The sequence below is a fragment of the Nomia melanderi genome, chromosome 9 (genome assembly GCF_051020985.1).
Source record: "Nomia melanderi isolate GNS246 chromosome 9, iyNomMela1, whole genome shotgun sequence".
NCBI lineage: Eukaryota > Metazoa > Arthropoda > Insecta > Hymenoptera > Halictidae > Nomia > Nomia melanderi.
The window spans coordinates 8178027-8204858 of NC_135007.1; the positions used below are offsets into that span (position 1 = coordinate 8178027).

General features: G+C 32.7%; 1 protein-coding gene and 1 long non-coding RNA gene across 6 annotated transcripts in view; one reads left to right on the forward strand and one right to left on the reverse strand.

Moving 5' to 3' along the window:
• The window catches only part of LOC143174933 (uncharacterized), a 29506-nt gene extending 20837 nt beyond the window's left edge, over positions 1-8669 (forward strand). Inside the window, exons 2-3 of the long non-coding RNA XR_012999441.1 lie at positions 7529-8400; positions 8529-8669. This is a non-coding gene — a long non-coding RNA (uncharacterized LOC143174933). The remainder of the gene's footprint in view (positions 1-7528; positions 8401-8528) is intronic.
• On the reverse strand, positions 1777-25917 carry FucTA (glycoprotein 3-alpha-L-fucosyltransferase A). 5 transcript variants are annotated; one of them, XM_076371026.1, is made up of 8 exons: positions 25754-25917; positions 25508-25642; positions 16101-16340; positions 12421-12612; positions 11044-11262; positions 10491-10679; positions 10060-10295; positions 1777-8777 (listed from the first exon to the last, which is right to left on the reverse strand). In XM_076371026.1, exons 3-8 carry the CDS (start codon positions 16329-16331, stop codon positions 8426-8428), a joined length of 1419 nt encoding a protein of 472 aa, XP_076227141.1. In that variant the 5' UTR covers positions 16332-16340; positions 25508-25642; positions 25754-25917; the 3' UTR covers positions 1777-8425. The 5 variants fall into 5 exon arrangements, with proteins under 5 accessions (XP_076227141.1, XP_076227140.1, XP_031834459.1 ...); XM_076371025.1 differs by having other exon boundaries at positions 25745-25917; XM_031978599.2 differs by lacking the exon at positions 25754-25917 and adding an exon at positions 14399-14488 and having other exon boundaries at positions 25508-25734.
• Positions 25918-26832: the final 915 nt, after the last annotated feature.

A 26832-nucleotide genomic window follows, 5' to 3' on the forward strand; every position in this document is an offset into this window, starting at 1 on the left:
ACATTTCGTAAATTGCTATTAGACTTGAGTATTATCAGACTGTTTCGAATGAATATTATGATCTAAGATAATTATTAAAATGACTTTTTGCTAGTCGAATAATTGACTCGAATTAATATTATAATTATCCCTTGTCCACAACAAATTATTCTATATATTTATTCTGATAATAAATGTAACTTTCCTCGAACAAAGTTTTCTCTGTTATCATTATCTTTCATCCATTACGTGAATAAAATTCTACCCATCACTTGCTGGTGTTAATAGAACAAACAGAGCCGGTGCAAAAGCGTCAAACAAACCCCTAATTTCCTTGACAAATATTTCGATACAAATATTTTTCTCATTGAAAGCCCGGACGAACTCGAGACTCCCCCTTATATCCTCGGCTCCTTTTATTGTGTTCCTACTACTTCTGTTCACTGTATCCATTAGCTCCCTTCCTCAGAGGAGATCCTAGGAGCAGATGCGGCACTTCTGCTAGCCCGGTGTATTTATTTTATTTTATCGATTCCCGATAGTCACGAAACAACGGCTTTGTACCACTATCTTTATTATTACCCGCGGGGTAATAGAGAATTCTGGTTGCATGAGTTTCTCCTAGTTCATGCTTTCATTACTTTGTTCATATACAGCGTATCATAATTCAACAGATCGCATTTTTATAAAGTTGCCTTGCCCTCTCCTTCGAGAAATCGTGCATTTATTATATTGAAAATAATCCTCTACCATCAATCTTCGAGACATGAAATAGTAATAAATAATTTGTTGATATATTGTACGAAAGAGAAACTAATGTTTGTTTAATATTTTATTGTTGTTAATAAATTAATTCTTAGTCAGAATTAGTACAATAGAATTCTTTTAAGATTAAAGATAATAATATAATAAAATAAATATATTAAAGTATTTTGATCGCAAGATATTTTAGATATGTCATTAATTTATATAAATTGTCTGAAGCTGTTTAGTAAAATTATTCTATTTGACAATCTGAGAACTTATTGTTACACGTAAAATAAGAAAAGGGTTTGCTAAGAAATAGAATTTAGTAAATATTAAATAGATATTAATTATAAGAATTTAGCGGTTCGAATGACTGCTTCGTTCGTCTTTTTACTTTGGGTTTTCGTACTCTTGAAAATGGAGATTGTTGGTACACTCGCCAGTTCCAGGTTCTAAATGCGTCTTATCTGTCTTTGTGAAAGCCAAGACTCTTTGATCCATTTTATCTCTTATCTCCGATTAAAAGCGTTGAAGTCCTGGCGTACTTTCCAGTGTTGGGGTGAGTTATAGGAAACCGGGGAAGTTTCTAACGCTATTGCGTCGCAAACGATACTCGTGTATCAGTATAATTAGTAGCTATTGAATTAGAACGTCAACAAAATTAGAAATGAAGAACTATTGATTTCCGTTTGTTTCATTGTCATTTGATCTGTCGATAATTATTTATTTTATGCTTGTATCTGTTCCAATTTTACATTGTTCAAATATAATTTTATATTTATTAATCGTCTTTCAAAAATCAATGATTAAAACCGGAGAATTTTTGTATAACTTTTTAAGAATAATATTAGTAACATAGAATAATAATTCTTCTGAGATTATTTTTTGAAAGAAAATTATTTAGTCATTGATGATATTAACACCCAAAGATAAAAAATTGTAATCATCATTTGTACTGAATATTAATACATTATCATTGCCCACAGAGGGAATGCATAAATAATAATATTTATTCATTGTTTGTATTATAAATGAATATAAATCTGTATATATTGTGAATTATTTTAATTTTCTCATCAACATATTCATCTGCTTGCTTAAACTAATAATTGGAATCGTATAATACATTCTTTTCAAACAGCTATTTTAATGAAATTTCATGCCAATCTTTCTATACTGCATTTCATCAATTTTCTTTTGATTAGGGGCACACTTTTCTTATTTCTCTTTGTGAAATAAATGTCACAAATGAAAATTAAGAAACCGGTAAAACCACCGTATGAATTTCTAATAAAATTAAAATATTTGATTGTTTCACAAATATTATAAAATGATTCGTAAGAAAGCTTGGCATGCGTTTAATATTATATTATCACATACATAAATGAAGAAACTCAAGAGATATCTTTGAGAAACTGTATCACAATTTACGTTTTCATTGGAAGAGCTAAATTTCCGGCGTCTTATGAAGAATAAAATAATTAGAAGGACGGCAATTAGAAACTTAAATTAAATGTATATATAATTAAAGGCCAATTGACTGCACAAATAAATTTTTATTCAAGAAATTCAATACGTGTGAGATGTAAAGTAATGTACCATTTGTAAAGGTAAATACAACGAATCGAGTGTAGAATAACAATTTGATACAACCGCGTAATATTTCCATTTTATCACAACTATGGTCCAGTGGAGCGAAATAAATAATTTTATGTTTTCCAACACACTGTGCAACTTCATCTGTAAATCTCAAATGTTAATACGTTATTACAATATACGATTGAATTTCTTTATACAGAATTTCCGATAATAATCGTACAAGTTATTATTTACAAATTATAGTGCTATCTAGTTTCACAACATACAATCACCTCAGAAATGAATCTGAACAGAACACGTTGGAATATTTCTTAGAACATATTAATGAACAATACGTTGCTTTATGAAATTAAATATTCACGTTCACCTAAAGTCAGTATAATACATATATGCACTAATATAAAAAAAATATTTGATCACTCGTTCGGTATACAATGAGCTTTGCTTATTTAATAAATTATTAGATTGACTAAATTATTTTCTTTTGATATCTAATTACCATTGTAATTATCTAATTACCATTGTATTACTATTGTAATTACCACAAGTGATCAAATACGATTTAGTGATAGCATGTATCATTCGAATTGAATAGAAACAAATAAATTATAAATTGCATTGGGAACAAACAAATCCGAACACAAGAAGAAAGCGTGTTAATTTACAATAATTTAAGAATGCGTCTAAATTTTATTGCATTTTTCTTGAGCTTTTCAATGTCCCGTTACGCGGGGAATGCGAAGTGGGCCTTCAACTTTTTACACACTTCGCAAACAGCACAGTTCATAACATCACAGTACACCGCAAGGAAAATGAGAAATTTACTTATTTCCATAGTTACAATATTATTTTTCTTCCTTCCCTCTAATCTTGTAATAACAATGGCGTTAATGATTTCTCTCGTATCTTGATATCGTCATTCTCATGTCTAAATACACTAATTTACCGTGATATCTACCAGTGAATGAAAATATTACTCGAAACGAAAATCGAAAAAGCAGAACAACATTTGCATTTTCCTTTCTAAGCATTGTAACGTTCACGTACGATTTTTATAGTATTATCAATTAACACCTTCCACTGGAAACAAATAGTGTTGACTGACAATCAATTTACAGAGTGTATACCAGCACCAGTTAGCACAATCAGCACCAACAGTTAATAACGAACTAATCGAAATTACATGCTGTGGCATCCAGATTGTTCGTGATCGTTATTCCGATTAATGAAATAGCAATGTTCGTTCGTGAAATTCAATTAATCCTCTGCTCAGTCGATTCGAAGCATTACTTTTCATTCAACGTAACAATATTAATAATAAACATTAACGCAGTCCTGTCGCGTGAATAGAAAATAACTATAATTCACATTTACGTCAATAAATAAGAAATATGAACACACAAATAGATAGTTTCGAGAAATGTTCGATTATCGTTGCTTCTGGTATGCTTTTAAAAATAATATTCGCTGTAAAACGATTGAAAAGAAATTCTTAAAATAGTATATCGTGAGATTGTACTGCTACATATACTCCTTCGCATATAACTCTCGCCTATAGGTTACATTGTTCTTTGATATAACATATTGCTTAGATTTACATCAACCGAAAACTTCGAATTCATGTCAACAAACTTCGGTTTAAGGAAAAATATTTTCAGATGCACGTAAGTATATTATAATATGTACATACAGGTGTTGTTGACACGGGGAAAAATACGGAGGAATCGGTTTGATTGCCGCATATTCCCTGATTGTGTGCCTGATCGTTTGATTTCATCGAAATAATCAATCAGTCAATTAATTGCCTATGTAAATACCTAGCTTGCTTGTGCGTATTCTGAATGATGGACATTATAATAGGAACAGATTGAAAGCCGTGACAACATCCACAATGAAGTAACACGATTATAGCTCTCATGCGTGCGTTTCACGTGTGCAAGGTTTTTACACTACTTCTGGTCTTGGTTACTTGTCCGGCTGACATCTCTACGGATTAAGACAGTTACAAGCTCCTTCAATCCCTTGCCATGCGATAACGAGTTATAATAAACAATGAAATGAATATTTAATTTAAATTAAATGAAAATAAAAATTATTTATTCTTTTCGCGGTAAAATTGAATATTATTTTATTGAAATTAATATTAAAACTGTTAAAAATATACATTTGTATGCTAGAAGAGGTATTTCAATTTATATTGTAATTATGATTAATTATGAAAAGGAATATAATACTTCCAAGCTGCCTTGTGTGTTAAATATTCATGAAAAATTAAATACTTTTTATTTATAGATTTAACAGAATTTAAACTGAATTCTAAGGATAATAGAACATTCACAATGTACAAATAAATTAATAGTCGTGAATAAGTCGTATGTCAAGGGATTAAGCTACTCAATTTCAGCTATGCTAACCAGAAAAGTATACTTCTTGCAGTAGTCCTAATTTCATTCTCGTTTAATTTCACATTATATTTCAATATCATTTGAAGTTGTACAACTACGTATTTACCGTTCCCAAATGAATAAAGAAGAATTAAGAATGAGTGTTAATAAATTTCAACAAATACTATTCATTCATTTTTCCAGTTCTTGTGGAAACCAGAATTAAATGCGTAACCTTATATAATCTGTTTGATTCACATTTATTGTACGATTAATAGATATGTCCTTTAGAAAGCATGGAAAGTATAAATAATTGTAATGATGCAGGAGCAAACATCTCGAAGAATGTTACCTTGAATATATTTTGTGGAACGTGATATAAATTTAACATATTTATAAAACGAAGTATCAATTCTTTTTAACTCTCTTTAACAATGACCTATAAAGTTCTAAATGGATCTGTTTGTCGAACTCAAACGGTTTTATACTCTTCCTAAAGTCTCTCACATGCTGTCTTTCGCTTCCATTCAATATTAGAACAAATTTTTGATGGATGTTACGAATAATTACTTTTGTAGACCTAAAAGTAATGTGATAGCTGAACATTATCATACAAGTTACTGTCTAAAATAGAATGTCTTTCACAACTGCTGTACAAACTTCGTGTACGGTACTACTAACACAAACATGAGTCTCACTGACACTACCGTTTCTTACGTTAAGCGATACATAATTTATTAAAAATTAAAAAAAAACATTTGATGCTCGTTACAATACAATTGCTTTATCTAACTAACCAAATAGCTAGTAATTAACAAGAATTACAACAAAATATATAAAAAAGGTCCTCTGTTTTGTAACTCATCGTAATCTTATGACAAATAAAATTCGCAAGAAGATATACTTCAAACAATTCCGCGCGAACTTAAAACGAACAATAGCGAATATTGTTCGATCGTTATTCGAATGGCGATATAATTAAATAATAACGCAAATTGCTCTGGTTATATTAATATAATCCAAAGTAAGTTGTACTAGGAATCATTTGAACAGGTACTCGCTGCGTATGTAGCGATGAAAGAAATTCGAGGAGACATTCTCCGACGAAGAATACACATTCGACTAGATCTCGTAAAAATTTCACGTACGTGACGACATATTTTACAAACAACAACTGTACATTTACAACGTATCGAGTACACACCGACGTAACCATGAAAATTCATTGTCTGTGGCAGTGGTCGTCAACCGACCGAACTTTTATGCGTTCATAACATTTGCATCTGAAAACACAATAAAGGTTCACTCGTGAATATATGAATAATAACATAAAGAGTTTGAATACTCTACTGTCTCCCCGCAATCCGATGGGTATGATCGAAGGGAAACAAAAAAGTAAATATTATCCTCAAAGAAAGTTCGGGAAGATACGTTTACCGAACGCTGATCGATGGTATTCGAAACATACGCATGTAGGTTCAAACCTGAAGGGATAATGAATTCTAAAGTACTATATGAACAATAAACAATTCTCATTTATGCACGAGCATTTCGTTACATTTTGTACATTTGTCAATTCCATTCATCGCGAATAATCTTAAAACTTTAAAACTTCGGCCACTATACAGCTGTACTTAAAGCTCAATAATATTCACAGAAACGATTACCCTATCATTGTACATTGATTTCAATATATTAGTAATTGTAGACATCACATTCTGAAGGTCTTAGTCTACGGACAACTTACAGAGTTCCTCAATTTAATCCGTTTCGAAACCATCGTGTAAATATAAATACGGTTCAGTGTATGAGACAGTAATTTGTTCATCTGGAATGTTTCCATTCTTTCGAACGGCGTAAAACAATTCTTCTCGCAATTGTAAAATCTGTTTGGTATCGAGAAGTGTTTCGTTATGCCAAAAATAGAATTTCCGAAAATTGACTTCATTCCTCCGAGGTAAGAATTTTACTTTGTGAATAATTTTCTGTTCTCAGTATTGGATTTTTAAAAATTACTCAACTTCTTTCTTCCTTTTGAACTCATCATACGAAAAATACGATTTTTATTTCTGTTCAGCATTTTCCAGCTTCAACGTCGATGAAAAATATCAAATTTAAAAAACCGGAGTATCCGATGTTATTCGATAACAATAAAATAATAGTTATAAATACTCCATGCCTGAAATAAAAATTTTTGGTAAACGGTACGTGGCATAGCTTCGAACACTCTTCCCCTTGTAAATATCATATTTTTCGCGTATCAAAAGTCATGGAAACAGTAGAAAAAATTATTTCTATACGTTCTATACAGTGTAGTTTACGATTCCGAGTCTATACATGCACAGTTCGCGTAACTGACGTTAAACGGAAATAAAGTGAGTGCCCCCTGAATTCGAACCCACATGAGCAGTTTATCTAAAAACCGAGAGATATTCATTGAACACGGTGATTACATATACAATGAATACGTATCTAAATACTGGACGAACAGAAACTTTACAGGTTCACATCTTTGGTGTTCCAGGAACATTTAAAGCTACAATCATATGTATACATTCGATTTTTTTATGTTATTATTCAGTATCTGCGTTTCCTCTTTGTCCCACTTTGAATTGAAAAATATCGTATGTACCAATCGTATCGTGTGTACCAATTGACAACATTAATTCATTATAGTACGCAATTATATTACACCTAAAAGAAATTCGAAAGGAAATGATCCGTTGCGATCTTCTCCTGTTTCGACTGACAAAAATGGAACCGAAATCACATTTCATTTCCAAGTACATCATGCACAATGTACGATTCCAAATTCGCAGACGAATTCAATCGACTAATTTTTCCGTGCGAATGTAACTCGTTCAACTGTGGTCAAGGTGTGACGATATAGCCAAATGTTAAACGACATTTACACAATGGGTAAAACTAAACGGTAAAATCAATTTGCCGAATGCTTATGGTTGCTTCGTAAAACCATCGATTCTACGAAACGTCACAGTCGCAGCAACGCGTTTCACGAAATGAACGCATTGGACACTTTCGATTCGAATACTGGGCCATTAATACGCGAGAGGGTCCGATAAAACCTGACCCGAAAGGAACATCGTATAAATCCGTGTGAAGTGATACGCGGAAACTAATTGCACTGTGCGTAGCCGTCTACGACGAACAACGATTAAAATACATCAGCACCAATGTGATTTGTACGTCTAAACGAGAAACCCGAACGATCGTTAACGTTCAAACGAAAGAGGAAAAAAACGAACATCTAATTTCTCAAACATACGATACACGTTAATCGAGCAACTGAACGATACCAATAAATTCCTATCACATTCGCGGAACAGCAGTTCACAATCGCCATAAAAAAGATGCGTGACAAGGATCGCCTAAAGTTAGCGAATTAATTACTAGATTGATGTGTAAAAGTCCACGTTGTTCATCGAAAAAAGTACAAATCCTCTTGTCTCTCGTGAAATTCAGGCAGTCTTTTCTCAACGATTCAACGGGCCACGCTTCGTCGTTTCTCTTCACACGTCGGCGAGCGAGGCGCGGGAATCCCCGTCGACGATTGAGATTTTAGGGAACGTGACGTCTGCATCAGAGATCTGATCCGTTCCGTGTGGAAGTCCGGGCGACGACGAGTGCGCGATCGATCGAAACGAGCCTCGTCATTTTACAGAATTTGAGTGTAAGTACCACGAGCAAGGACGTTTTCAAGTGGTCTTCAAGTTCCCCGCGCGAACCAGGTCGTGTTCGCGCCACGAGCTCGTCGTGCAGATATCGCCACCTCTCCACCATTGGTTCACGTCTTTGTAGGATTTTGGCGGCCGATCGTCGTGCAGCATCGCGCAAACTCGACACCAAAAGTATGTGTTGATGAACTCGCCGGTGCCTTTCCATCGGAAGTACGAGTTGTACAGCTCGTCGTCCCGGTCCAAACGGTGCAGGTAATCGGCCAGCTCCTTCGGCGACTCGAATTCGTCCACGTGGATGTACGAACGATAAGGCGCGCTACGGGCGTAGTCCGCTGGATGCGCGCCCATCACAATAGGCAGAACATTGTGTCTAGATTAAAAGGATTTGTGTTAAATTTTGTTTGGCGATAACTGTATTGCCTGCTTCCCATTGATTATTATTAGTAGGCAACGAATCTTTATGTAAAATAAAAACTTCAATGGACAGAACATTGTGTTTAAAGCAAAAAGATTTGTGTTAAATTTTGTTTGATGATAACTGTATTGTTTGGTTTCCCTTGATTATTATTAGACAAATCTGTATGCAAAATAAAAATGCTTGAGGGCGTAATCCGCAACCTTGATGCATAACTCAGGTTTCTTATGGAAAAGCTTTTCAAAAGTTTAAACAATTCTCGTCCGCAAAGGGTTAAATTTTGTACGATGAAAGCTGTATTAAGTGATTTCCCTCAATTATTACTATTGGTAGTAGACTACGGATCTTTATGCAAGTTCAAAATTTTTAAGAATATAATCAGAAGAACAGAATTACAATATTTCATCTAGTTATTAAATACTATAATCTCAAAAACAATTGTTAATGATTGTTATATTTAAATGTAAGAAATAATTTGAACTTTCATTCTAAGAATATTGTGAAATAATAGACGTTAATGAGATTGATCTAAAAGAAATGATTGTAAGTAGAAACAGTGAGTCATGGGCAGACAGTGCAGACTTGTATTCTCAAACACGTGTGACCGCAGAATATTCATACTATCCAAATGAAATATTCAGAGTAATTAATCTTAACACAAGAGAAACTTATGAAATTGTCGCATTCAGTATCTTCAGAATAATTTTTCTTCCACCCTTTCCCTTCCTTCTCCAGTGTCTCATTAAAACAAGATAAAAATGTATCCAATTGAATTAAAATCCAGAAAATGGGACACGTCTTACAATTAGTGAAGTGTAACGATACTTTGCTTTCTGGTAACAGTCACCCTCGTACCGAAATCTCGGTGATGACAGCACTCGAACGAAGTAGGACAGGAGGGAATCTTAAGGACCACTACATATACCAAAGTGCACTAAACAGGGGTGACAACAGCTGTGTGCAGAGCACACTTCTGTAATTACTGTAAGTACGTAACAAAATTTTGTCACGTTTCTTAAATGTCCTACGACCTTGTCATTTTTTAATTAACATCGTGCGAAAGCCCACTAAATATTTTTAATAACGAAATTTCGATAAGATTTTAACAGTGCATAATAAAATCTTATCAAATTGATCACGTTAACTTTCATAAAATATTTTGTCGTTCTAATAAGATATTTATTAGCGGATCACATGATATATCAATGTAGAAAGAGAATAAAAAGAATATGCATACCCGAGGCCGTTCACGAAGAATTTTTCCGTGATATAATCCTTACAATTCGAGTTCTCGAAAGCGAGGTAGAACTTATAGTCGTCGTCGAGCATATCAAAGCAAGCTTGAGATTGCGAACGAGGACATCTCAAAGTACCGCAAGTCCCATAAATGTCCACTTGAATGTGCTTTGATAGTTCCTTAGCGTATAGCATACGCTGATTTCGAGGGTGGCAATTAGAAACGAACCAAGCTACCTGAAACGAAAACGGTTGGAGCGAAACGTTAATATTGAGCATCAAATCGAATTAAAATAAATATCAACTGTTCATAAAATTAACTCGTACAGAATTTTATACGATTTATTTCTTAAACAAAAGTGTCCTTTTTAGTTAATATTATTATTAAATATTATTATTAATAATATAATACATTATTTTAGTAGATATTACCTTTTTAGTTTTGTTCGCTGCGTAATTAAACGTTTGCATTATTTGCGTAATGCTAGGGTCGTAATACTGCCACCTTTCGTAGGGCGCAACTATGTCGCTGTCACGACGATAAGTTGCCGTCCAATTGATGACAGCGTTCTTCACGCTTTGCGTGTGATAAGGACACTCTAAAAAATACAGCATCCACACCTGTTGAAAATCGCATCAGTCTCATTCGACGCATATAGCTACATTTAAGACGGTACCGCAAAGCACGGTTGCGGAATTTAATAATCATCGAAAATAATCTTTCTTCGCTTTGTACAATACTTTATAAAATCTCTTATAAAATATTCAATTCGAATTTACACAAATTTTGAACATATAACGATCCATAATCATTTTCTCGTGAATTTGTTACGTTTAAATATAAACAGTTTTTTTAAATAACAACATTCACTAAAATTTATACTATTCGTTGATAATAAAGTTTCGTAAGTAATCAAATTCGTTAACAAGAATAGTTCGTGTCATTTTGACAGGGCAAGTCAAGATAGAGTCCATTATTACATACTTGTTTCGGGGATCTTCTTCCCACGTGTGTTACGTAATCCTTGAAAAGGATTAGGTCGGCATCGGCCGGATCTTCCCTAACAATTGTACAGGTGTTTACCGGACAATGATGTCGAAGAAATATGTCAGGGCCAACTTTAGCCTCGGGCATGCCATGCGGGACCATTATTTTCTTCAACGAGTGCTCTGTTTTATTGTAATTGTGTGGCACGAACATCAACTGAAAAAATTCGATGTAATATAAATAAATCGATGGAATTATCATGATATTTTTAGGATTTGTTGCTTTATATTTATTGTCAGGATTTGTAGCTTCATATTTATTATTAGGATTTGTAGCCTTACATTTATTATTGTGATAGTTTTATATTTAATTTATTATTATATAATTTGAAACTTATCATTACCGTCACAAATCCACAAAAAAACGTGTATTTCAGATTCTGTGTTTAGTACTTTTGTTTTGGAAAACAGTTCAAAATGTACATATACAAGCACATAATTACGTACGTTAATAAAATTATTAACACAGCATTGGAAGAAGAAACAATTCACGTTTGAAGTGATGACAATCACGAGAATTGAGAAAACGAAAGGGGAACCACGCAGGCTTAAAAATGTTTCTTACTTTCTTATAATTCTTTGAGAACGCTGCCCTAAATACAGGGACAATGGATTCCGTTGTGTCGTAAACAAAAGGGGTGGAAAGTAGCGTGCATGTCTGCGCGGACAATTTCAATGAAAGCTACAGCCCGGTGTTCTTATTTTCAGTCTAGTACACTCCAGGACAGTGCCATAACTTTGTGTGTAACTTATTCGACATGGTAAATTAACACTCAACTTTCTACGTGTGACGCGAGATTCGACGCACAGTAGACTAAATATAGCAGATCAGATTTATGGAGACATAAATATTTCTACGCCCCCCCAAAGCTAATGAATCCGAATGATTAACACGTTTGCTAATCGAATGATAAAGTAACGTAACACCAAAAAACTAGCAACATTTCTATAATATTTCACTCGACACGTTTCGTAATTAAAATTGCTGAATGACTACTCATTTTATTATTTGCTCACGTTTATTTTTTAAATCAAACATATTTAGTGCCATCAATTATTACATTTGATATAGCAATAAAACATTTTTAATATTTATAAATAAAATGTACTTTACTATCTGTTAAAATAAAATTAATATATCTTTGTACATTCTTTTCATTTTATTTAAACAATTTCCTCCATAATGAATTAAAGAGTATTATAATATCATTGTTTAATTACTTTGTTCTTTAATCTTTATAAATATACTTTGTTTATTGCTATAATCGATCGGTATTTATCATGTTAAAACATCGATTTTGATGACGTGTCTTACCTGATTCGTGACACGGTCATCGTAAGCATCTTCTTCTGGCCAGAGTCGAGCTAATCTTCGCCCAGTGCGATTTGACTTCAGAGCAGGGTAAGGTCTTCTGATTCCTCCTTTCATGTACCAAGGTCTCCTCGATGGATCTAAAGCGTCTATAGCGTTCCGTGACAGAGTCGTTACACCGGTTAAATTGGCAACCTTTAAATTAAGAAATGGTATTGTTGTATATTGTGCATTGTACGTGGTCTTTTGAGTATTTATTATCTTTTTTATTGTACAGCTAACGATTTAGAAGCGTTTCCTCTACGATCTATTGCATTGCTCACCTCAAAGCTTTTGTTAAATTCTGTAGACCTATGAAAGTTTCACTGATTCTGGATTTAGATATTATTTTATTTATATATGTCAATATTCCTAATATTTTTATTATTTTTTAAGACATGAAAAATCATCGCAAAATATTGTTTAATATTTTTTCTTTGTTCGTCCTTTTTTCAACGTTGAACTTACTTTTGTAATATTTTTATGTACTAGATTTTTATATTCTCTTCTTAAAAACTTTGAATAAAGACCTAACAATTGTTACGAGAAATGTGTCGTTTCGCTTTGTAATCGGAGATGCACTGTAAATTTGTTTAGTGTTGATTCATTCATTAAAAATAGGATAATTAACGAAAACAATAGCTGGGAAATAAAGGTTATGACAATGTCAGATACATCTGTGATACATAATGTTCGTGATGTTACAGATTATTATCTATAATGTACTTGTATGCAGTTATGTAATGCATAGAGAAATATAATAGTATATTCCTGATGCATTTATAATTTATGACTTATTCCAAAATAATTCGTTTTTAAATACACATTGAAAGAATATTTTTTCATTCCATTGTTAAAATATTATAGTAACAATCATATCAAACAAAAAACATGTTCGTTGAACAAACAAAATGTTTACTAAACACAACTAAAGATAACACTATACTATGTACATAAGCAAAGATAAGTATACATTTTATCAAGAGAACTTGAAGTTTTTAGATATGGAACAGTACATATTATTTATGTTCGCACAAACATAACGTTAGAACATACTTAGAATAAAAATTCTGTGAAAGTTGAAAGTATCGATGTAAATGTATAAAATAAAACATTTCGATACCTACGGAAGATTTATAAATATCCAGTAAATATTGAATGCCACCACGACCTATGCTTATTATTTACATTTTGATATTAATAAACTATTGTAAATATGACATTAATCGGTGAAAACGGAACTGTTTTTATAAAAAGCCCAGAGAAGTAATCTGTAAATAATTTCCCTACAGTATAGTAAAACTGATAAACAAATCTTGCACTAAAATCCCCTATGTGTTTAATCACTAACCCTGATATTATTAAATTTACATAACGTGGTTTTTCACGTGATACTAACATATTTTGTATATAAGAAGAGTATTTATATTTCTCTGAATAATCACCAAACTCGATTGCAATAAAACTGAAATACTATTAACACAACAGTCACTTATATTTAACAGTTGTTAATCTTTAGAGGAGAATTCAGCCTACAACGCAGCTATTGATAGGCACGTGACACAAGCCGGACTACACGGTATTTACTAAGTAACTAACTATATAGTGTTAGCTGTATTTTAGAAACCACAGAGACAACCATGTTAATACATTAACACAGAATTACAGTACTGAATCAGCACACAGGTCAGGAATGTAACATAATCCGTTCGCAATATATAATTCAATTAATCATACAATTCAATTATTCTTGATAGGTGTAACAAATAGTGTTACATTAACTGATATCAACACGATCACATTGTAACTACGTTAAAACTGATTAAAACACGTTAGAAACTGGACAATTGTCATTTCTACTACAATAATAAGGTTGTCTCAAGTGTGTTTCGTACATACTGTCTTACAGCCGTCTATCGATACTGCAATCTAGTGACTGTACCTCGAACAGAAGCTTTTTCCTTGTTTTTTCCCGAGTCTGCAATACCTGCATCGTCGGTTTCTCCAATTTCGAAGGCCAATTTCGTTTGATCTGCGATCAAAATTCGACTTAATACCTCGATTTCCTCTTCCCCCTCTAATCATGGTATTTGATGAATACTCGCGCACAAAACAGATTTCATAAGAAATCAAACAGATTGAAGAGGAATTAAAATTTTTAGTTAATTTATCCAAATAAAAGGGATATTTTTCCAGAGACACTGATCTTTAAAAAATTTCAATCATTTAACATAAACCGCACTGGCAATTTGTATATACCAATTACTATCGTAACCAGTCAGATAATTTGTTACAAGATAAATGTAAATAAGAATATATTAATATATTAAATAATATTAATATATTAATGATATTATTTATGATAATATTATATTATATTATATATATAATGATAATATTTATTAATTATTATATTATATATTATAATTCCATAACAATATAGAAATTGATATATAGTTAAATGAATGAAAGAAAACGCAGAATTTTCAATCAAATTTGAAAATCGGCCATTTGATCGGTTCGCGATACGATTACTATTAATAGCGTGTAGACAATACAGATTAATGATTCATACGTCCTTAAAATGAAAATCCATCTATTATTCTTTGAATAATTTATTGAACACGTGTTCCGTTACAAACGCGAATAACTAGAATTTCTAATTGTGTGAGATTCAGACAAAAACTATGGTTAGACGCGACACAACACAGAAGAGGTCACGGAAATGCAATACGAAGCCGTTAAGTGCTCGTAAATCGTAACTCACAATCGAACCTAGTGTCCAGTAGCCATACGTGACACTAAAACTGCCAAACGAATCGAAATGATTTGAAGGGAGCTTCGGATATCTTATTTTACAGTTACCGCAAATGTAAATACGCTTTCATAGGAAATTATTTAATAAATTTATTTATTCCTGATCGCAGTTTACGCAGTCCTCTGATTTTCGCGGGAAAATACAGACCAGTCGCTCTGACGGTAACGCGATCCTTGCGCTGAACAGTCGACGGAATTTAAAATTGGCGACGAACAATGGCAGACGACTAAAATAGGTTGTCTGGCAACGAGCAATGAATTGTCCCTTGTATAGGAAATATGGTTTTCACGATTTTCATCTTATCTCAATCATCAAATTATTAAACAAACACGCAACTGTCAATGTGTTCGTGTTTAATGATTCATTGAACTTGACCTCTCATCTTGCTATTTCAATAAGGCTTTTCCTAAACTTTATCCCACGTTTTGTAAAAATTTCATCCAATGTATCTATTATCATAACAATCGTGAAAAGTAACAAATAAATCAACATGATGGCAAATATTGAAAGCATCGAATGATAATGCATAAACAACACTGTCTAACATTGCAACACTTTTCCTTTAGATTTGTCGATGTTATCAATAGATGTCGAAGAATACAAATTAAACGAGTACGACATGTTAAATTTAATTATTTCAAATTGAGGAATCATTCGAAACCCATTTGAATTTTCAGTATTATAATTACCTAAGAAAATTAGAGTAAAGTTGCCGAAGGAACGTTAGTTCCATACGTTGCTACGGCATTATTATGGTTTTTCGTGCTAAACAAATATAACTCCCGACAAACTGTCGATTTTATTACAGGTAGGTAATATATCATACCTTCGTGTTGTCGGAGACTCGGACAGATTGAGTTTGTCCAGGATGAGGTCGCATACGATGCCATATTTCGTCTTGCAATAGATTCAGGATAACCAATAACAAACCGGAGAGGCATAGCACGTAGAAAAAGGATCCCCTCAGAGACAAACGCGGCAGACCCATGCCGCACGTTTCCTTCTTGATATCTCTATGATTCCATGCGCTATTTTCCGTTCCACTCATACTGTCCATTCAGAAATGCTGGAAAATAAAAGGCGGAAACACTTTTAATATGCGTGAGATCCATTTCATTATATACTCGACTGAAGCGAGCTACATTATTCACACAAATTACATTTCCGAAGCACAGGAACATCTTTAGAAAAGAGCATCTAACTAAATTCTTCGACATCATGGTCGCATTAGTTGTAGATACTGATTATTTACGTTATTATCGTGTTAGTGGCACTTTTTTATGCTGACAAAAGGAACTTTTCAAAATTTCAAAAGTTTTCAAAAGTGTTCAATATTGGTTGTTGTTATTTTCAACATATCATTAGAAACAATAGATTAATGAATTTATTTTAAATTCACATTTTACTTTCATTCTTTAATTTGTATAGTATAAATAATCCATAAAATGAACTTCTACTTTGTGGTACAAGTTGAAAGACAGAATTAATGTCATTCCCCTTAAAAAATGATTGCAATCAGCATCAACGATCTATTTAACCGCTTGACGACAGAACTGGGTCATCGATTAATTGACATCATTATCTTTAAATGATTTTTAAGAAAAAATAATGTTGATCTATCCAAATACAATATATATTATATAACAATTTATGGAACAGTCAATAAATCTAAAATATTTTAGATTGGTCATCTGAATATATTAAAAATATTTTTCACTAAATTAATTAATGCCTCTTTTTAATTTCGGCCTACTTTTGGACAAGAATAAAAAACCAAACACACTATCGTGTAGCTTACATTTCGAAGAAATTGATTTGAAACGGGCTCAGCAGTAAGAACCGATATGAAACGAACCCAATATTTGGAGGATAAACATTTTGTTCTGCGTTATTATATCACGAAGTACAACGTTATGCCTTTTCCAATGCTTAAACCGAATCAAAATTCTCTCGGCGATGCGATAAAACGAATTCCTTCAATTATTCTACTATTATCCACGCACTCAGGTTTCTAAGCAACGTGTTTTTTATATTCAAATCTATTAATCACCGTTTTTGCTTCTACTAAAAAGAATCGACCGTTCCACGAAAGTTTTTGCTTGCAGGTCACTTTTGTAACTGTAATATTCTATAAAAAATTTAATCGGTTTCCTTGTAAACGAATATTGACCTGTATTAAAATTATCATTTCAGATGATACGTTTAAAGATGTGCGTGCTAATGTTTTCAAGGAAATTGAATTAGTTGCTGTACAAAAGATTATGTAGAAAACATAGGCTCGTAGATGTGGTCATCTTAAAACGGCGGTAGGCTGAGGTGTTAATGGCCACGAACTATCTCAGGTAAACGAACTATATGCTCGTCTGTTACTATCGGTAATGGTATTAATTGTTTTCTAAATATTCAGTGTGTTGTCCTATCTTCTTATCGAACAGGTTGTACATGAGAAGGTTCGAAGTCGAAGAGTCGATGAGTTGAAGAAATACGAAGATACATGTGTATTTATTTTAACATTAATCGTACCGGTACTTTACACCTACTTATTCTTACCATGAGGGGTCATTTGACCTCATAAAATAAACGTTGATTTTCAGAAAGAAATTCCTAATTTATTAAAGGAAATAATTTGCAACATAATTTCTGATTTCTAATAAAATAATCAAACACATATTTTTATTTCTATAAACAAAATAATCAATTAATTACATTTTTTACAGATGATTGGTTTCTCCTTCGTAGATTTCCCACAGACAAATCTTTTACAAATTATACACTTATAATTATAGAATTTTCCCCGCCTGAACTCGGTTCACTTATTTTTCGAATTTTTTCCAATAACTGCGTCCCTGACCGTGCCGGACATATTCAGGGTTGCAGTAAAACAGAAGGCCAATTGAATGTAACGGAAATTGTCACAATGTAACGGAAACCGTCGTGTATTATCACTCCTTGTTGAACTTGATTTCTCGTAGGCTCTGATTTTTACTCTCTGACTCTCAATATACGACTGCATTTCTATTTCGTTTAGCTATAGAGAACTAATTGGAGGAAGTGTTGCTTGTGAATCTCCGATAAGAGTCCTTTCTGTTTATGCGTTACGTCGTATGGACCCGATCGGGTCGTCCAAGTGCTCACGCCGAAGCCAAACACACATATCAGGCTCAGATAAATGAAACCTTCACTTGAGAAGCGTATCTGAGTTTAGAACTAAGGTTCCAGTTGGAGAACTGCCGAAAATTACGTAAACTTCGTATGGGGTCAAATGACCCCTCGTGGTACGTAAGGTGAAAGCGAGAAATTGAATAATCAGATGATAGAAGAATTTACAGAAAGTCAAATGAGCGAAAGAAATAACAATGAATGTACGATTTTAAAGTAAATTTTGAAAGGGGTCATTTGACCCCGCTTGGTACGTTTAGTGTTAACGATGTCCTCTAAAGAACTGTCTTTAGCAGATGATAAAGTTTGATTAACAATAAATCTTCCAAATGTAAAAGGGAATCGATAACACGGTGGACGGTATAGAATTTGTCGCAGAGCAACTCATAAAATTCGAATAATAAAATTTCGTGGTCTAACTATGAGATATGTCGCATTGCAGTCATTAACATGTGATATTAAAGTAAATTTTAACGTGACCATTACCTGCAAACCTTATAACCAAATTTTACAGATTCATAAAAAATAGGATTATCTAAGATCCGAGGTGATAAAAATCGAGATTATTATTTTATCTAGGTTTTAAAAGAATCGTGAGGAAGAGGATTAAATTTTTATTTGGCTTCATGCTCCGCTGCAAGCTAATTCCCGAAAGGCTATATTTGCATAAACATCCGTAGTCTGGTAATCAGATCAATAACTCCTCAATCCCCCAAGTGCTTTCAGTGAAGTACCTTGGTCTACATTTAGATGGTGAATTGGTATGGAAGCAACACATTCGCGCTGCAATAAAACAAATCAAGTTCGAAGAAAGAGAGATCTCTTAATTCCTTGGAAAATTTCTTCGTCTCAAAAACAACGAAATAATTTATAAAATCACAATAGCACATCTCAATGAATAAATCTTTCAATAGAATATGTGAGATGAAAAGAAGTTAAAAAAGCAATTATAAAAGAAAATTGGGTAGAAATTTATTTTCTGTATTAACAGGTTTATTAAGCTCGTAATATTTCACGATATACTATGAACACGTAAACATCAACAGTTGGATAATCACTATGAGGAAATCTTGACATTCCAGTTCTTATTAAATGACTCAGGATAAATAATATATCAAGGTAAATGTTAATATGAGACTGCACGTTTTCCGTATGTACAGGAATAGAAAGCGTTTGTTAAAACAATTTTGCAAGCTTCAAATAAATATGTATGATGTGGGCAGTATCTGAACATTTCTGTAGCCCACCGCCACCCTGATAATAAATAAATCAATGTACAGAAATTTATTCAAGAGTTGAATTCAACGAGGTATAAATATTCATTGGTTTACTAATTAATTATTTATTTTGGCTTTGTTACCTTTGCAAGGTGAGAAACAATGATTTGCTTATGATAAGAGAAAGGGGAAAGAAAGAATTATATTTTTTATGATTACATCTGAAATATTTCGTTAGTACACAATTTCTGATAAAAAGAATTGTTGGAGTGAAGATTTATCACTAATTTTCTATTCATTTTCTGTTTTGCATGAAATCAACTGCTTCTTGACGATATTACCGTTATTTGGCACCTTTTATATTGATGATTAACATTCTCAATCAGGAGATTTGATTATAACGTGTTCGTTTATATGTATGAAACACTTTTGTATTAATGTTGATGAATATTTTTCAATATGAAAAACTAGAAGCAAAAAGAGGGAAACGAACGCTGCGAAAACATAATGGAAGATCTTTTTGGTCACCTGAAGCTCGTCGAGACTCTGTTCCGCTTAATTTGCAGCCTTGAGGTGTAAATAAAGTGGAAGAAGGTGACAACAAGACCAGAAACTGGATTTTACTCGAGCACTAAAGAGCATCGTTCACAATCCGGATGTTTCATAATGTAAGCTTAGTGATAATGCTTATAATCTTCGAATTAAAAAATCAACAGCCAGATTTTTGTTACAATATACAATTCGTATATTGTTTGCGTTTATCGTTATTTCGGTTTTCAATGATTCTTTCCAATGAAACAAGCAATACTCTAAACATTAGAGTCTAAAGCCTTAAAATGACGAGGTACAAAAAAATTGCAACCATACAATTTCATTGAGCACGTGATGTGTGATCTGTTCGATCGATATATCGGACACACCCCCCGTCATATTTAATTAACATCACTGCCTTGATTCTTTGATATAAGAACAGAAGATTTCACAAGTTTCTGTTCGATTTTGTACACTTTACTCAAACATTTCAGTAACTGTGTAACGTGCATAAAACTTCCTTCAAAATAGCTCAACAATCCAATATAAAGACACATTACGCCAACTGCTCAAGTGTCTAATAGTTTAAACAACCGCATGCTTGAAGTTGATCGCACAAGTTTAAATGACACGCAGTGTCTACAACTTAAAGGAAAGAATACTGTAATAATAAATTTGTGATAAAAAAAATAATAATAAATATTGTAATCTTGAAAACATTTTTTTCTAAATAAATTTGTAGACATTTATATATTAACATATAATTCGCTTTTTCTATGAGAGTTTCTTTAAAAAAAATTATAATTTCGAAAAATAACGATCTATCAGCTTCGATCCTTTTCAAAAGAGATCCTCAAGAAATTCTCTTCTTTCTGCGCATGTAATAGTTTTTGTCGGAAATACTTCTTTGCCCATTTATCACAATTTTCTTATTTATTGTAATTTAGTGTAGTCGCAGTAATTTAAAAAAAATTTACTGTACCTAATATCAAATCTGCGGTGCACACTCACAATGTATTAGAGAATATTTGAATGGACACTTCGACTTCACGAACACGTAACTTATTGTTCTACGCTAACCGTACAACTAAATTACGCTTTTATTGTGTAAGTTCACAGTAATCACCACGGAACTAACGAAAGTAACTGTTCTCTCGCGCACCACCTGGGTATTACTATTAACCATTGGCATCATGTGGCGGTATATTATGTATCTTATCAGTGTTACAGTCATTGGCCGCGGTAACGATAAAAAAACGTTACGTACTCATATTATAAATATTGTAATACAGAATTCATAGCACACAGAAAACTGCTAATCCATTTGAAAAACAAACTACTTCAAATTATTATTAGCCAGTTGACTGCATTTGACGAGTATCCGTTTTGAAACGTACGGTCGTGCGAAAAATTACCACTTGCCTTAAAAATGTAAAATGTAAAAGAATATAATGGCCATATTAAATAATTATGGAAACATAATTAAAATGTTATCCAGCAAAACAAAAATCTTGTAGCCTACTTGTCATTATTTTGATTATAATTACATATCCCACAAGAAATGTTTCGAACCAAATTCCGCGGTTAACAGGTTACAAAGAGCTGGCTATTTTGTGAGAAATGGATAAATTAAATGGTAATGATGATAATTAATAGAGCATAATCCAGGCACGTGCTTTAATAGTATCAAGATAACCTAAATAACAGGAGAATTGAATTTTTTCCTGTTGTTGCTTTCCCGGATGTGGCGACAGAATACGTTAATGGTGAACCATGCAGCAGGAAACTGATAGGTTTTATCTGTTTTACATTACTATACGACATGCTTTCATATTTTAGTGAGTCTGAATTTCACGTGATCCCTACCACGTGGTTCACTAGTTACGTGGTATTCCTGAATAATCATTTGTTTATACAATGACCATTCTATAGAACATACATTCGTAAAATCAACATTGATTAATATTAACACACCAAGTTATTTACATGATTTGTTATGAAGTTATAATTTTAATTATATTTTTATTTTCTTATTATGAAAGATTCAAATTGAATGAAACGATCGTTGTTTACCAAAGGGAGGATCGCGAGGAACGCCGACATTTCGCGTAATTTTGCGAAATTGAATTTCAATTGCGACACACATTATTAACAATCACACAGTTGACATAAATGTCGAATTCAAATATCTCGCAATGTGTTTAAATGTTTGTTTTAAAATTTTCGTAGAACACAATTAGAAAATTATTATTAGAAAATAATGTAATTAACAACTGCCGCTACGATTAAGAGAAGAGTTATTTCTGATATAATTGCTAATATAAAACTGACAACAAAGTAGAAATAACACGTGTGAAGAACAAACGAACAGTTTACGATATGGACAAAATTACTGCATGTAAATTTTTAATTATTTGTGTTTTAATTGAAATCAAATTGTGTTTATAAGCAATACAACTGACGAGAAAATTTTCCCATTACCACTTAAATATTACGAAGGAAATGTTCAAACATTTTTTATTAAATATTGTAGTCATTGTAATAGAAGAATAAACTCCTATACCCTATGGATTCACCATATAAGATGAAATTTTCATTGATCGAAACTTTTCACTTACATTTATTATATTGCAGACACATTCCGTGCAATTTTCACAGGTAGGCGTATTTTGAGTGCAGCAGTTTATTTCTACTATACAATTGATGTTCTAGAAACCAGGGTCTATTTCGAGTTTACCCTAGAATGAAAGAGAGAGTACGACCATGCCAAACTATATAGTGGAAATAGATTAGTTCAATTTAGTACATTTCATTATGATATCCTGTTCATTAACTTTATCATTAATTTCTATCTGTTTTGATGTTACTGTTTTACCGATCAAACATATTGGCTAGTTTATCTATGATTTTTAATTTTGAAATAATGGAAATTCTACGTTTCATTGCAACAGTCCCATGTTGTTCTTTCGTTGGAAAAGAATTTTCAATTATCGTGATATGATTATTACAGACAGTAAAATCCTATTAATATATTCCTTGAAAAATACTATAATAAAGCAGCATCGATGTTTCAATTAATTTTAATTAATTCACTGAATATTCCTTACATTATTAATAACTCTAAAAATGGATTGGTCAAATTGTTTACGATACCAAAATAAGAATCACGTATTTTATAATTAAACATCTCTATGAATCATATGCACATTTTAAATGAAACAGTGATAATTATCATTTATTTTACGAATTTAATGAAAATAATTGCCGTGGTCTTGTATACGTGTTTCTCAACGCCTAATTAGTTTATTTATGAACACCAGGTAAGCTTCAAACAACAACTGCACGTGCATCGGACGAATGATAATGAAAACGTTTCATAAAGTTATTCTGTATCATTTTATCGATTAACACAATAGAGTTCCAACAGAGCGGTCGCTTCTAGAGATTAAATTGTTTAATAAAAAACTTAACAGACACATATCTTATCATAGGCAAGATAAGCCTAGGTAATCGGATAAGAAATATCTTTTTGGTAACGTGATAACTTTCAATTATAAACCGATTCGCATAAAAATTATTGATATTCAACTGTGTTTTAAACCATTTAAATTGATTAAACAATAACAAAATTAAACAATAACTTTTCATTTATATAAGTTTAAGAATGTTAATACATAAAAATTTAATTAAAGTTAAAAGAAATATATAATAAGAACATAAAAAGATTTGTTTAGATAAATGATAAAAACAATTAACTCTATTCTTTTATAACTATAGCATATATTATAAAAGTATTTCTGAAGTTATACATTCTATATCTATTATTATAATAATGACTAAGAATAAAAAATTTGAACGATTTTGGATCAGCAGTACTTTACGGAAATTACTGTTTTATATTAATAATTTTTTTCGTTGATTGAAGATATTACTATTATTAATATATAACACATTGTATTTGTTTCAGATACGTAACGTGAACGGAACGAAATTAATGGCCTTGGTCGAGCTTTTTTTAGAAATTCAATACTAAATTCGGCTATAATGCCGCACTGACGCTATCGGTTCTTATTATCAAAGTATAGCCAGATACGATACTATAGAATGGTGTATGTAATGTATGTAACTGCATAAATCAACTTTCACGCCCACTTCTCAATTCACCCCCGAGGGGGTGAATCATCCGATAAAAAACAATGCAAGCGTGAAACATTCATGTAATGCATACTTAAACATCCGTTTGCGATGTTACGTATAAAATATTAAATGCAAGGGTGAGATACATACAAAAGTTCTAACACTCTTTTTTAACTTATCGAAACTACGAAAGAAGGAACTTTAACATGTAGACATGTCCGTATTTTAAAGTTACAAATAAAATTCTACTAAAAATTTTTAATTAAATACAAACTCATAAGTTTATACAGTAAAAAAATCTACCCTTGTTAATTCTTGGCTTTTCAACAATTGTAATGGTGTAACAATTATTGTAATATTATTCATGGGATTCGATACGTCCTTAAAATGTTCAACTTTTACATTTAGAATATCAAACGTAAATGTAAGAATATCTACTGTTACATACTTGGATTACGCTTCGAAAGTGACACTCTATACAAAGTCAAGTATTTCGAACATTTCTTTATTGTATCAAGGTATTTGAAAAAATCCCAGGCGCATTTATAAGACCATTTTCAATATTAAAATAGATAGACGTAAACAAGAATAGCATGGATTATTGTTAACATCGATAAATGTTGAAAAGCAGTAACATCCTCCAATTCGAAGAAATATATGGATTAAATTTGTTGCTTCTAAAAATAAATAAAACACACGTTAATGACATAAATAATAGTATTTCGAAACTATAATACAGAAGAAATTTAGTCTATTATTTCGAATGCACATGACCCAGTAAGATTCTCATCCAAAGAACAGTAATATCCCCTTGTTCAAGCTTACTTTTTATAATCAACATTTACGAAACCGCGCCCACAAGTCACATATAGATACGAATTTCAAACACTCCTCGGGAATCAGAAACAAACCCGTGTCATAATGAACAGATTATGAAACCGCGTAAATGTAATTGCTGATCAAAATCGTCGACTGATAAGTATACTCACGCGTGACAGGACAAACGCGTATGACCCGCACGTTTCTTAATTACATCTATAAAAAACAATTCTCTCGGGATGAGCACCGCATAATAAAAAGATGACAGTGCGCGAAAACTCGAAAATGACAAACAATACCGGAAACGTAACGAGCTGACGTTGATATAGATAATTATTTAAAAAAAAGATCAAGAAAAAACGACACTTACCAGTTGAGAAACATACTGGAGAACGGTACCACGTGTTTTCTGGGTGAAATATCAGTAGCAGTGCACCACGAAGATGCACCTCGATGATGCACCCACCCTCGGTCACATGTCCAAATCCTTTTGGTCGGGCACCACCTACGCACGAAATTATTTATTCCCGATCAGACAGTTCATGTTGTAGACGGTTGGCCTAGCCCGTCAGTTCTGTTCTCTCACTGTATCCTACTCCTACTCTACCTCTTTTACCTCCTCTTCCTCTACCTCCTTTTGCCGTTCTCCTATTCTACCACCTCTGGGTGTGCGCAGTTCCTTTCCCTTCCGTGAACGCTGCGCGTGGAACGCACGCTACCCCCTTCGTTCCATCGTCAACACCCCAAACTTTATCGGTACTACATACACGAAGGTACCAAGGGGAAAATCTATATGAGCCGCGTCTGCGCCCTCGCCGCGATGGGGTGAATTTGTACGCTTACGCCTTCTTCAGCATCGTGAGCTTAATCGCCGTGACAAAGAGTGTCCTGTGCATTCCACGATGATCTTTGCACCCTGTCGGATACCGGTGGACAACGTATGCCAAATAATTATCGCGTGTTTTGCTAACTAACTATCGCCGGCGTTCCTCCCATTCTCACCTTTCACGAGCAGGCCGCTCTATGACATCTCTTCCCTGAAATTTTATGAATATTAGGACCCCTAACTTGGAATGTTTATAGTCGAAAAGTCGTTGCATAATAACAGCGTGTTGAAACGAAAATAATTAGTGCCAGGAACGAAACAAAATTCCATGTCCTTTTGTGGACATTTCCTTTAGTGTCTCCGAGTGTTCCCTAATATTTTTTTATGACAATAGGAGATGATGTTAAGGGTTTTTGTATATGGAGAAAACAGAGTAATATAATATATTATATCATCATGTTCGGTATTGTTTTCAACGAGTAACTCTTACCGATACATATAGGTGGTCTTATCGATAAAGAAATAACTATATATACGATTGGGATTTTGAATACTTTCTCACAAATAATGAAAAATTTTCATTTTTCACTTGAATATAACGAAACTAGCATCTCTTACATTTGTTGGTAAATAAGCCCCACAACTTTGAGTTATACTTTTGAGAAATATACTCGCAAAGTAGGTAATAAATCGAGAATGTTTCTCCGAAATAATGAAGCAATCTTTTAATGAATGTGTGATATTGTCAGATTCCAGTTAACCAAGGATCGCCTAATTTCAGATTTCCCTCTTTTGATGTACAGTTCCTGTAATGTCACTAGTGGCGCTGTAATCAACCATCAAAAGTAGAAGAAACAATAATCTATGAA

Bases quoted from the DNA above. Each gene is read 5' to 3' on its own strand.
- FucTA (XM_031978599.2), bottom strand. From the start codon at position 16,331: ATGGACAGTATGAGTGGAACGGAAAATAGCGCATGGAATCATAGAGAT. The intron at 10,680-11,043 runs GTATGTAATAAT...GATTTTCAACAG, and splicing joins GAAGAAGATCCCCGAAACAA to GTGTGGATGCTGTATTTTTT. The intron at 8,778-10,059 runs GTATGCATATTC...CTTTTAATCTAG, and splicing joins TTCTTCGTGAACGGCCTCGG to ACACAATGTTCTGCCTATTG.